The sequence below is a fragment of the Pseudophryne corroboree genome, chromosome 2, assembly GCF_028390025.1.
Source record: "Pseudophryne corroboree isolate aPseCor3 chromosome 2, aPseCor3.hap2, whole genome shotgun sequence".
In the NCBI taxonomy this organism is placed as follows: Eukaryota; Metazoa; Chordata; class Amphibia; order Anura; family Myobatrachidae; genus Pseudophryne; species Pseudophryne corroboree.
In genome coordinates this window covers 118,664,444-118,677,990 of record NC_086445.1, presented here as the reverse complement: position 1 = coordinate 118,677,990, position 13,547 = coordinate 118,664,444, and the positions used below count along the sequence as shown (strand labels likewise).

The following is a 13,547-nucleotide window of genomic DNA, read 5'->3' as shown; positions in this document are numbered from 1 at the left end:
CGACGGAGGAATTTCAACTGGGTCGTTTCCTACATTTCCTAAAATCAGGATTGTCTATGGGTCTCAAATTGAGATCTATTAAGGTTCAAATTTCGGCCCTGTCAATATTCTTCCAAAAAGAATTGGCCTCAGTTCCTGAGGTACAGACTTTTGTTAAAGGAGTACTGCATATACAGCCTCCTGTGGTGCCTCCGGTGGCACCGTGGGATCTAAATGTAGTTTTAGATTTCCTCAAATCCCATTGGTTTGAACCATTGAAAAAGGTGGATTTTAAATATCTCACATGGAAAGTGACTATGTTACTGGCCCTGGCTTCCGCCAGGAGAGTATCTGAATTGGCGGCTTTATCTTATAAAAGCCCTTATCTAATCTTCCATTCGGATAGGGCAGAACTGAGGACTCGTCCGCATTTTCTCCCTAAGGTGGTATCAGCGTTTCACCTGAACCAACCTATTGTGGTGCCTGCGGCCACTGGCGACTTGGAGGACTCCAAGTTGTTGGACGTTGTCAGAGCCTTAAAAATATACATTTCAAGGACGGCTGAAGTCAGAAAATCTGACTCGCTGTTGATACTATATGCACCCAACAAGTTGGGTGCCCCTGCTTCTAAGCAGACGATTGCTCGTTGGATTTGTAACACAATTCAACTTGCTCATTCTGTGGCAGGCCTGCCACAGCCTAAATCTGTTAAGGCCCATTCCACAAGGAAGGTGGGCTCATCTTGGGCGGCTGCCCGAGGGGTCTCGGCATTACAATTCTGCCGAGCAGCTACGTGGTCGGGGGAAAACACGTTTGTAAAATTCTACAAATTTGATACCCTGGCAAAAGAGGACTTGGAATTCTCTCATTCGGTGCTGCAGAGTCATCCGCACTCTCCCGCCCGTTTGGGAGCTTTGGTATAATCCCCATGGTCCTTTCAGGAACCCCAGCATCCACTTAGGACGATAGAGAAAATAAGAATTTACTTACCGATAATTCTATTTCTCGGAGTCCGTAGTGGATGCTGGGCGCCCATCCCAAGTGCGGATTATCTGCAATACTGTACATAGTTATTGTTAACAAATTCGGGTTATATTGTTAAGGAGCCATCTTTAAGAGGCTCTTTCTGTTATCATACTGTTAACTGGGTTTAGATCACAAGTTGTACGGTGTGATTGGTGTGGCTGGTATGAGTCTTACCCGGGATTCAAATTGCCTCCCTTATTGTGTACGCTCGTCCGGGCACAGTACCTAACTGGAGTCTGGAGGAGGGTCATAGGGGGAGGAGCCAGTGCACACCACCTGATCTGGTAAAAGCTTTACTTTTTTGTGCCCTGTCTCCTGCGGAGCCGCTATCCCCCATGGTCCTTTCAGGAACCCCAGCATCCACTACGGACTCCGAGAAATAGAATTATCGGTAAGTAAATTCTTATTTTCAGGGTCGCTGGACCAAGGTGTCACTCTTCCCAATAAACATTCTGGAGTTGCGGGCGATGTTTAATGCATGGACTCTCGTCCTGCCTCTGGTACAGAACAGGCCTGTTCAAGTACGGTCAATGACACTACAGTGGCATATTTAAACCATCAAGGTGGTACTCGAAGCTGCATGGCTATGATAGAAGTGTCAAAAATCCTTCGTTGGGCTGAATGCCATCTGCCAGCAATATTGGCAGTTTTTCATTCCGGGCATCCTAAACTGGGAAGCGGACTTCCTCAGTCGCCAGGACGTGCACGCTGGAGAGTGGAGTCTTCATCCAGAAGTCTTTCAATTCCTAGTAGAACCTCTTGAGACTGTGGACCTTAAATGGCTCACGGCCAAGGTCTTGTTTTTACTGGCTATTACCTCTGCTAGAAAAGTGTCGGACTTAGGCGCATTGTCCTGTCGTCCACCCTTTCTAATATTTAATCGCCCTGGTTATTTACCTAACGTGGTGTCATCTTTTCACCTTAACCAGGAGATTGTGGTTCCGGCCCTTATCTCTTCTGATTTGTTCTCCAAAGAGCGGTCTTTGGATGTGTGTGTGTGTGTGTGTGTGTGTGTGTGTGTGTGTGTGTGTGTGTGTGTATGTATATGTATGTAGAGAGAGGGGACTGCCTCTATCAGAAGGTCATATTCCCGTTTTGTTTGGTTTTCACAACGTGGCTAGCCTGCGAATAAGCAAACCTTGACCAGATTGATTAGAATGGTGATTGTACAAGCTTATGCACAGGGTGGTCTCCCAGCTCCTGCTGCTATTAATGCCCATTCTACTCGGTCTGTTGGACCTTTTTGTGCAGCCCGTTTTGGCGCATCCACAGAACAATTTTGCAAGGCAGCTACGTGGTTCTTTGTGAACACGTTTATTAGGTTCTATGCCTTTGATACTTACACCTCCCAGGATGCTTCCTTTGGTCGCCGGATTCTCATACCAGGTAAGGGGCGCGTCCCTTCCCTTGAGGAACTGCTTTATGACATCCCCAATGTTTCCTTGTGGAAACCAATGTAACCTGCTACAGAAATTTAGAGTTATGGTATACTTACCATTGTTAACTCTTTTTGCGAGGTACATTGGGTTCCACAGGGCACCCCCCCTGACGCACCTAGCTTCTATGGGTTTGTATGGCATTAGCCACTGGTCCCTTTTCCTGTTGTGAGAATGCGGTTCTATGTGACTAACATATACCTTCTCTCTTACCTGCTCCTGCATTGAATTGGTTAACGAAACCGAGCTCACCGTACCTGGAGGGCGGGGCTATAGAGGAGGCCCCAATGTATCCTCTGACAGCATAAAGCTTTAGCCTGTTGGTGCCTCTGGATCAAGATCCACTCTACACCCCGATGTTTCTCTGTAGAACCCAATGTACCTCGCAAAAAGAGAGGTAACAATGGTTAGTCTATCATAACTCTCCTTTTATTCCTAAAATACAGACTTCTATACATGTACAACCTCCATATAGTCTTGTAAGATTTTAACATGGTCTTGTCAGTGTTACAGAGATGTATTATATGGTGCCCAGTGAAGAGGTTTGCTGGTAACTAATCTAGTGACTGGTGGATTACATCTGTAATTCAGCAAGTGGAGTAGGTATGCCTGACTGGAGACTGTAACAGCTACCTCTATCAGATCAGGGGTGCCACATGGTGTTTTGGTGTGCTGGGCTACTACCTGGACATCGGTTCATGCGGTTACAAAATTTAATAATTTTATTATAAGGACTTCTCTTTTAGACTGAACATTTTTCAGCCTGGTTTTTTTTCTTCTCTAGAGCGCTCCCATTCTTTGGTACATCTCCCATTGTCCTCGCCTCCCCAGTGGATGTATTATTTATTCTAGTTTGCTTGGGTGGATTTATCTCTTCAGTGGGGTTGATGTCAAATTGCCTAAGCGCTAATAACTTAAAGTCTGAACTTTTACTGCAAATTTTAACTTTTGTATTTTAATGTAATTGTGGCAGCACCCAAGGATCAGAAAGCTGTGTATGATGCTTTCACCGTATGTCCTGAAGACTGGCAGGAATGTAACGAGCCCACCAAGAAGAAGGAAGAAACAGCCTTTGAGTATAGAGTTCCAGAAGAATATAAACCTAAAGATCTGAAACCAGCGCTGAAAGAAAGAAGAAGCACACAAGAAGAGACTGAATCATGGACGTTTGGTGCATCAGAGGGGGATCAGGAGGTTATGGACACTGTGTGTCATTTGCAGGAGAACTCTGGTATGTACTCGGGTTACCCACCCTCTCATAATAGAAACTTCAAAGGAACATCACACCCTTACAGACTGTGCATTAAACATACTCTCACACAAGTGAAAAAAGTATTTAAAAAAAAAAAAAGGATCAAAACCTCAATACAAAGCTGTGTATACACGGTGAGATCCTTGCTATGCCCGATTTTGACTAAGCAATTTCCCTTGAACTCCCCCAGAGCCCAGATTTTGACTCTGTGCTTGAGATTTTGTCTATGTACGATTTTGACTATACTTTGTACTAGATAGTCAATGTTGACTTGCCTGTGCAGTCTATCTAGCCTTTTGATACTGACCCCACGGGAGCGTGCATTGGGATCGAATCGATATCGCAAGCCGCCTAACACCTTGAGATATGCACTATCTTTCCTTAAGATTTTGACTATATAGTCATAATCTTACAAATTTATCTCACCGTGTGTACACACCTTAAGATATAAAAAAAAAAAAACTTACAAATATAATATACAGTAGATATAACTGTAGCAATTAGTATCTATATAAGCACATATAAATTGATATTTCATGGAGAGTTTATTAGATAAATAGTTGAGTAACATGGGCTGTGTCAGCCTGGTGGACTAATGTAGTACAACGATACACCCAAGAATATAGGTTCAAATCCCACCAAAGTAAGTAGGGGTTCAGGACAATGAGTTCATCCACAAACCATCCTGATAGTGTATATCCAATAATATCAATCCAGTATAAATAAAATATCAGATTTAGAATATCTTCTAAAGGATGGTCAAACTCCTGTTGTAAAATGTTGGTATTTAGCAGTCAGTGCACAGTATTATCAGGGACATTAAACAGCAGCAGCCGTGTGTGCAGACTGTTTACAGAGAATCAGGCAGCCTAGCACTTGCCCAACCTCCCCCATTTTTTTTAGCCATTGAGTCTGTTGACAGGCTGATAACAGTGAAGGCGACTAACTGCAGTCACAGTGCGTCGCTTACCGCAGGCATTGTAGTGCCACAGGAGGGCAGCAGCTGATAACAGGCAGATGGCTGAAAAGCACTGTCTTTGTAGCAAGTAAAGTCCCTTGTTGTGGGTGTTGAAACCATCCAGAGCGGGATTCTGACATGTTTCTCCACTTCTTACTCACCGGCAGTTTCCTCAGAGGGGTTAATGCTTTATAGTTGATATATACCCTATATTAATACACCAAATGCCAGCAGATCGGTATGTTGTTTAATGGGCACTAGATAATGTTATTGCTGTGTGAGTACACTTGTGATGACCCCAGAATTCCCAGGACCAAAATATTACTAGTTAGGAAGTCCCAAAATGCGTATGATAACGGGTTAGCTTGTGCCAGTGTTTCTGTAACTTCTGAACATTTTCCTTCCTTTCATTAATGTCATCAGCATATTTATATCAGGCAGAATTGTGCAGCTATACTGTGCTCTCTGCCCTGGACTAGAGCGCAGCTTTATGTCATGTAACAGGCCAACACACATTTCTGACTCAAAGGCACAATATTAGGCACGAAGAACCATTGCTGAAAGGCATGTAGAAGCCATTAAGCGTAGGTAACCTGAAGGCAGACTAAGGGGGATATCCAGTTAGCCCCGGTAATTTACCGGGGCTAATTGTCCAGGAGACACAGAATTCCCGGAAACAGCCCCGTTATCCATCTGGATAGCCTGTTTAAAAATAAAAAAAATAAAAAATCGGTGAAACATCGGAAAAAAGTCCGAAAGACGGCCGTTTTTCGGACCCAATGTTTTTCCGGGGATAATTGGATATCTTCCTAAGGCGGATATTCAGTTACCGCCGAAGAAACATCGGGAGTGAGAACTACCGATGTTTCCTCAATGGTTTTTTTAATTTTATTTCCCCCTCCCCGGGATATTCAATTTTAACACCTGAGAAAAAGTACTTTTTCACCTGAAAACTCACAGGTACAGTGAAACCTGTGTGTTTTCGGCAGACACAGTCCAGTTTTCGAACTGTTTTTCAGGGATTTTGCTTAGCCTGCTGGAGTGCGGGTAATTGAATATCCTCCTATATCCATTTTGGTTTGGTTTATATTCTAACAGATATCGGACATTCATGAGTAAAATTACAATGTTAAGTAACTTTTTATTTTTTAAATATTATGATAGTATTTTGATTCGTAGCTGAACATCCTTCCTGTTACTGAGAGAGTAAACAATGGCAGTTTTAGTAGAATTGTTCTGTACTTTCAGGCGTTCTTGACAGCAAGTCCCAGATTGTGGGCGTGGGGATGGACTTACAATTGGAATGGATGACTCTGGAGGATTTCCAGAGGCACCTCGATGGGTCGGATGAAATGATCCCAAAGGAACCAATCTCAAATAGTAAGTTTTGCCCATTGTATGTTATTATCATAATGGTATTTAAATTATTCCAGTTGTTGGTTTCCATCTTTATATAGGTATGAAGATTAGCATTACTTTGGAATGACTTTAAGGGTGTGTACACACGGTATATAGTCAAAATCGCAAGAAAAGTTAGTGCAGATCGCAAGGTGAAAGTCACCTTGCGATCCCGATGCGCGGTCCCGCCAGGTCGGCATTTCAAGAAAAGATAGACTGTGCAGGCAAGTCAATCCTTGCTAGATCGGTGTACTATCTAGTTCATCTCACATGTCAATGACATCTCACATAAGCCAAAATCTCACATAAGCCAAAATCATAAGCACACATCGTCCATATCTCAAGAAAACTTAGTCAAAATCTGTGCTATCTGGGCTCTAGGGAGTTCAAGGGAAATCGCAAGTGAAAATCGGGCATAGCAAGGATCTCACCGTGTGTACACACCCTAAGAGTCTGGGTATAAAAGCAGTGTTTCTCAGACCTGTTCCTCGTATAACCCTGACCATGCATGTTTTCCAGATAATCTAGCTGGAGCACAGGTGTGTTTATGGACGAATACAATATATATGCATGTGGTACTAATTATTTCTGAGGATATCTTGAAAACGCGCACTGTTGAGGATCAATGAGGGCCATGTTTGGAAAACGCTAGTATAAAGCATATTTTCTTTTGTTATGAATGTTTGTAAAGAGTCAATATAGTATAGTTGATATTTGCTAGATATGTCTGTTTTTTACTAGCATTAGTAAAGATGTAATATACAGTAGCATACATGTATTAAAAGAAAAAGTGACAAGACTATCTGTTGCAAGATTATTAGTGTCCCTTTCCTCTGATAGGTGCTTTAGGAAGCAGTGAAAAATGGGGACTATTTAACGGTAAAATATGCACTTGCTTCCAAAGAAGAGTACAACCTAGACCAAGAGGTAATTGTAACCTTTCTTCATGTCATCCTTGCCTACAGTTTTGCTGACTTTGTATACTTCACGTCAGCTTTAATGACCACTGACAAGTTACTGAGAACTACAGATTGTTGGCTATAACTAGCGTTTGTGTGTCTACTGTAGGACTCGAGTGGGATGACTTTAGTAATGATGGCTGCGGCTGCAGGACAGGACGACATTCTCCGAATTTTACTAAAGAAAGGGGCCAAGGTCAATGCCAGGCAGAAAAATGGGACCACAGCACTAATTCACGCTGCTGAAAAAGTGGGTATTGTGTTTGTGCATTAAGAAATATGAATGTTTGGCAATAACTTGCTCCATATTGTTTAGTTTTCCTCGGACATGTTCAGGCTCTTTGAAGAAGTGCGCTACCAAATTTACTACATTTGGAGATCTAGGACAGCAGAAGTCCTTGAACATGAGATGATGCACAATTTTTACTCCCCAGACAGCCGCTAGCTTTACAATGTTTGATGGCTTGTCCTCTGGTCTGAGTGACTGGCTAGATCCATGCAGGCTTTCTAGGTGTGTTTTTGTTTTGTTCTTTATTTCATTGTATTTAGTCCTGTAGGTTTCTTTTTCTATATGATGACTCCAATACTGCTGAAAGATCACTACTTCATGTGGGAGGGTTTATGGGAATGGTCATCACACAGAAGTACGTTGGCCTTCACTAGAAGAGTCTCTAATACAGAGCTTCTCAAACGCGGCCCTCAAAGAACGCTAGCAGTCCAGGCTTTAAAGATATATCCATGGCTCAGTACAGAAGGTTACTTCAAATTGACTTAGGTATTAATGGTCACCTGTGGCCAAGCATGGATATAATTAAAACTTGGTCCACTAGGGTGCCTTGAGCACTGTTTTTGGGAACCTCTGCCTTAATAAATTGAACATTTTGTGTATGTATGTGTGTGTATGTATGTGTGTGTGTGTGTGTGTGTGTGTGTGTGTGTGTATATATATGTATATATATATATATATATATATATATAATATATACCGTGTGTGTGTGTGTATATATGTATATATGTATGTATATATCTATATCTAACGTCCTTGAGGATGCTGGGACTCCGTAAGGACCATGGGGAATAGACGGGCTCCGCAGGAGATAGGGCACTTTAAGAAAGCTTTGGATTCTGGGTGTGCACTGGATCCTTCCTCTATGTCCCTCCTCCAGACCTCAGTTTTACACTGTGCCCAGAGCAAGATGGGTGCACTGCAGGGAGCTCCCCAGAGTTCTCTGCCTGAAAGCATTTTTGTTTGGATTTTTCTTTCTACTTTTTACTACTTTTTTACAGGGAGCACTGCTGGCAACAGGCTCCCTGCATCGAGGGACTGAGGAGAGAGGAGCAGACCTTCTTGTCAAAGATAGGCTCTGCTTCCTCGGCTACTGGACACCATTAGCTCCAGAGGGGGTGAAGGCAGGTTCTTACTGGGCGTCCACCCCCGGAGCCGCGCCGCCGTTCTCGCAGAGACAGAAGTCGGACATCTCAGGCGGCAGAAGCCATCCGCTTCACTGAGGTAACGCACAGCACTGCAGCTGTGCGTCATTGCTCCCATACACCTCACACACTCCGGTCACTGTAAGGGTGCAGGGGGGGGGGGGGGCGCGCGCGCCCTGGGCAGCAATATAAACCTCTGCATGGCAAAAAGACTATATACATGTACAGGTGGGCTCTGTACATGTATATAAAAGAGCCCCCGCCATATTTTACTAAGTTTGAGCGGGACAGAAGCCTGCCGCCGAGGGGGCGGGGCTTCTCCCTCAGCACTCACCAGCGCCATTTTCTCTCCACAGCACTGCTGAGAGGAAGCTCCCCGGACTCTCCCCTGCTTACACACGGTGAAATGGTGCTTAAAAGAGCGGGGGGGGGCACATAATTGGCAGTTTACATATCACACAGCGCTGCTGGGGAAAAACATTTTGTGTTGGTCTCCAGGGTTATTGCGCTGGGGTGTGTGCTGGCATACTCTCTCTCTGTCTTTCCAAAGGGCCTTGACGGGGATACTGTCTTCAGAAAAGGGGTTCCCTGTGTGTGTGAAGTGTCGGTACGCGTGTGTCGACATGTTTGACGAGGAAGGCTCGCTTACTGTGGAGGGGGAGTGTTTGAATGTCAGGTCGCCGTCGGCAACGCCGACACCGGAATGGGTGGATATGCTGAATGCAAATGTCAATCTATTGCATAAAAGGTTAGACAAGGCAGAAGCTAAGGATCAGTCAGGTACCCAGTCCATGCCTGTCCCTGTGGCGCCAGGCCCGTCGGGGTCTCAGAAGCGCACCATATCCCAGATCGATGACACAGATACCGACACAGATTCTGACTCTAGTGTCGACTATGAAGATGCAAAATTACAGCCAAAGGTGGCCATTAAAGAGGTTTTGCATATTACTGAGGAACCCCCTGTCCCTGACACGAGGGTACACATGTATAAAGGGAAAAAGCCTGAAGTCCCTTTTCCATCATCATTTGAATTAAGTGAATTGTGCGAAAAGGCTTGGGACTCTCCAGATAGGAGACCACAAGTTCCCAAAAGGATTCTTATGGCGTATCCTTTTCCACAAACTGATAGGATACGCTGGGAATCTTCACCAAAAGTGGACAAGGCGCTGACACGCTTGTCCAAAAAGGTGGCACTGCCTTCTCAGGATACGGCTTCCCTCAAGGAACCGGCTGATCGCAGGCAGGAAATTACCTTGAAGCACATTTACACTCACTCCGGTACTATTGCTAGACCGGCTATGGCGTCGGCCTGGGTTTGTAGTGCGGTTGGGGCATGGGCAGGTTCCTTATCTGCGGAGATTGACACCTTAGATAGGGATGCCATTCAAATGACCATAGAGCATTTCAGAGATGCTGCCTTGTATATGAGAGATGCTCAGAGAGACATTTTGTTTATTAAGCTCCAGAATAAATGCTATGTCTATTTCTGCTAGGCGACTCTTGTGGACCCGGCAGTGGACGGGAGATGCCGATTCTAAGCGGCACATGGAGTCCTTGCCGTACAAGGGGGAGGAGTTGTTTGGAGATGGCCTCTCGGACCTTGTCTCTACGGCTGGTAAGTCGAATTTCTTACCTTATGTCCCCCCGCAGCATACTAAAAAGGCACCTCATTATCAAATGCAGTCCTTTCGTTCCAATAAAAACAAGAAGGTGCGGGGATCGTCCTTTGTTACCAGAGGAAAAGGCAGGGGAAAGAAGCTGCACACAGCTAGTTCCCAAGAGCAGAAGTCCTCCCCTGCGTCTGCAAAGTCCACCGCATGACGCTGGGGCTTCCCGGGGGGAGGCAGATCTGGTGGGGGCTCGTCTTCGGTTTTTCAGCCACGTCTGGGTTCAATCGCAGGTGGATCCCTGGGCAGTAGAGATTGTTGCTCAGGGATACAGGCTAGAATTCGAAGACTTGCCTCCTCGCCGGTTTTTCAAATCGGCTCTGCCGACTTCCCCGTCAGAGAGGGAGTCAGTGTTGACAGCAATCCAAAAATTGTATGTTCAACAGGTGATTGTCACAGTTCCTCATCTCCAGCAGGGAGAGGGATATTATTCAACCCTGTTTGTGGTCCCGAAACCGGACGGTTCGGTCAGGCCCATTTTAAACCTGAAATCTCTTAACTTGTACTTGAAAAGGTTCAAGTTCAAAATGGAATCACTCCCGGGCGGTCATCGCCAGCCTGGAGGGGGGGGATTGGATGGTGTCCCTGGACATAAAGGATGCATACCTTCATGTTCCAATATCCCCCCCCCCCCCCCCCCATCAGGCGTTCCTGAGATTTGCAGTGCAGGACTGTCACTACCAATTTCAGACGTTGCCGTTTGGGCTTTCCACGGCCCCGAGGGTTTTCACCAAGGTAATGGCGGAAATGATGGTGCGCCTACGCAAGCAGGGGGTCACAATTATCCCATACTTGGACGATCTCCTAATAAAGGCGAGATCTCGGGAGAAGTTGCTGGACAGCGTGTCTCTGTCCATGAAGACGTTGCAGCTACACGGCTGGTTTCTCAATATACCGAAGTCCCAGCTAGTTCCTACAACGCGTCTGACCTTTCTGGGCCTGATCCTAGACACAGACCAGAAAAAGGGTTTTCTTCCGATCGAAAAGGTTCAGGAACTCCTGACCATGGTCAGGAACCTATTGAAACCAAAGAAGGTTTCAGTGCATCAGTGCACGCGGGTCCTGGGGAAGATGGTGGCTTCATACGAGGCCATCCCTTTTGGCAGATTCCATGCGAGGACTTTTCAATGGGACCTCTTGGACAAGTGGTCCGGGTCCCATTTACAAATGCATGAAAGGATCACCCTGTCTCCCAGGACCAGGGTATCTCTCCTGTGGTGGCTGAACAGTGCTCACCTTCTAGAGGGTCGCAGGTTCGGCATTCAGGACTGTGTTCTGGTGACCACGGACGCGATCCTCAGAGGATGGGGAGCAATCACACAGGGAAGAAGTTTTCAGGGGCTATGGTCAAGCCAGGAGGCTTGTCTACACATCAACGTACTGGAATTAAGGGCCATATACAACGGCCTACGACAAGCGGAGGATCTTCTTCGCGACCTACCGGTTCTGATTCAATCAGACAACGTCACAGCCGTGGCTCATGTAAACCGCCAAGGCGGGACAAGGAGCAGAGTGGCAATGGCGGAAGCCACCAGGATTCTTCGCTGGGCGGAAAATTACGTAAGCGCTCTGTCAGCGGTCTTCATTCCGGGAGTGGACAAATGGGAAGCAGACTTCCTCAGCAGACACGATCTCCATCCAGGAGAGTGGGGAATTCATCAAGAAGTTTTTACAGAGATAACAAGTCTTTGGGGAATTCCTCACATAGACATGATGGCGTCACGCCTCAACAAGAAGCTTCAGAGGTATTGTGCCAGGTCAAGGGACCCTCAGGCAGTAGCGGTGGACGCCCTGGTGACACCGTGGGTGTTTCGGTCGGTCTATGTGTTTCCTCTTCCACTCATCTCAAAGATATTGAGAATCATAAGACGAAAAAGAGTGCGGACAATATTCATTGTTCCGGATTGGCCTCGAAGGGCCTGGTATTCAGATCTTCAGGAAATGCTCACAGAAGATCCGTGGCCTCTTCCTCTCAGGGAGGACCTGTTACAACAGGGGCCCTGCGTGTTCCAAGACTTACCGCGGTTACGTTTGACGGCATGGCGGTTGAACGCCGAATCCTAGCTGGGAAAGGTATTCCGGAGGAAGTCATCCCTACTCTTGATAAAGGCTAGGAAGGAGGTGACGGCAAAACATTATCACCGTATCTGGAGGAAGTATGTTTCTTTGTGTGAAGCCAAGAATGCTCCTACGGAAGATTTCCATCTGGGCCATTTTCTCCACTTTCTACAGACAGGAGTGGATATGGGCCTAAAATTAGGCTCCATTAAGGTACAGATTTCGGCCCTGTCTATTTTCTTTCAGAAGGAATTGGCTTCTTTCCCTGAAGTCCAGACTTTTGTAAAGGGAGTGCTGCACATCCAGCCTCCTTTTGTGCCCCCAGTGGCACCTTGGGACCTTAACGTGGTGTTACGGTTCCTGAAGTCTCACTGGTTTGAACCTCTTCAAACGGTTGAATTGAAATTTCTCACTTGGAAGGTGGTCATGTTGTTGGCCTTGGCATCTGCAAGGCGGGTGTCCGAATTGGCGGCCTTGTCTCACAAGAGCCCCTATTTGACCTTCCATGTGGATAGAGCAGAGTTGAGGACTCGTCCTCAATTTTTGCCTAAGGTGGTTTCTTCGTTTCATATGAACCAACCTATTGTGGTGCCTGTGGCTACGAGTGACTTGGAGGATTCCAAGTCCCTGGATGTAGTCAGGGCCTTAAAAATCTATGTAGCCAGGACGGCTCGAGTTAGGAAAACAGAAGCACTGTTTGTCCTGTATGCAGCCAACAAAGTTGGCGCTCCTGCTTCGAAGCAGACTATTGCTCGCTGGATCTCTAACACGATTCAGCAGGCTCCTTCTACGGCAGGATTGCCGTTAACAAATTCGGTAAAGGCCCATTCCACTAGGAAGGTGGCCTCTTCTTGGGCGGCTGCCCGAGGCGTCTCTGCTTTACAGCTTTGCCAAGCAGCTACCTGGTCAGGTTCAAACACTTTTTTGCAAAGTTCTTTAAGTTTGATACCCTGGCTGATGAGGACCTTGCGTTTGCTCAGTCGATGCTGCAGAGTCGTCCGCACTCTCCCGCCCGGTCTGGAGCTTTAGTATAAACCACATGGTCCTTACGGAGTCCCCAGCATCCTCTAGGACGTAAGAGAAAATAAGATTTTAAACCTACCGGTAAATCTTTTTTTCCTAGTCCGTAGAGGATGCTGAGCGCCCGTCCCAGTGCGGACAAAATCTGCAAGGCTTGTATATAGTTGTTGCTTACATAAGGGTTATGTTACAGTTGAGATCAATCTTTAGCTGATACTATTTTTGTTCATACTGTTAACTGGTTGCGTATATTCCAGGTTATACGGTGTGGATGGTGTGGGCTGGTATGAATCTTGCCCTTAGATTAACAAAATCCTTTCCTCGTATTGTCCATCTCCACTGGGCACAGTTTCTCTAACTGAG

General features: G+C 45.9%; 1 protein-coding gene across 1 annotated transcript in view; it reads left to right on the top strand.

The window, feature by feature from the left end:
* Nucleotides 1-13,547, top strand: part of MPHOSPH8 (M-phase phosphoprotein 8) — a 105,654-nt gene that overhangs the window by 40,246 nt on the left and 51,861 nt on the right. Inside the window, exons 5-8 of the mRNA XM_063951661.1 lie at nt 3,415-3,672; nt 5,900-6,051; nt 6,899-6,976; nt 7,118-7,258. Coding sequence (XP_063807731.1) covers nt 3,415-3,672; nt 5,900-6,051; nt 6,899-6,976; nt 7,118-7,258 — 629 coding nt within the window. The remainder of the gene's footprint in view (nt 1-3,414; nt 3,673-5,899; nt 6,052-6,898; nt 6,977-7,117; nt 7,259-13,547) is intronic.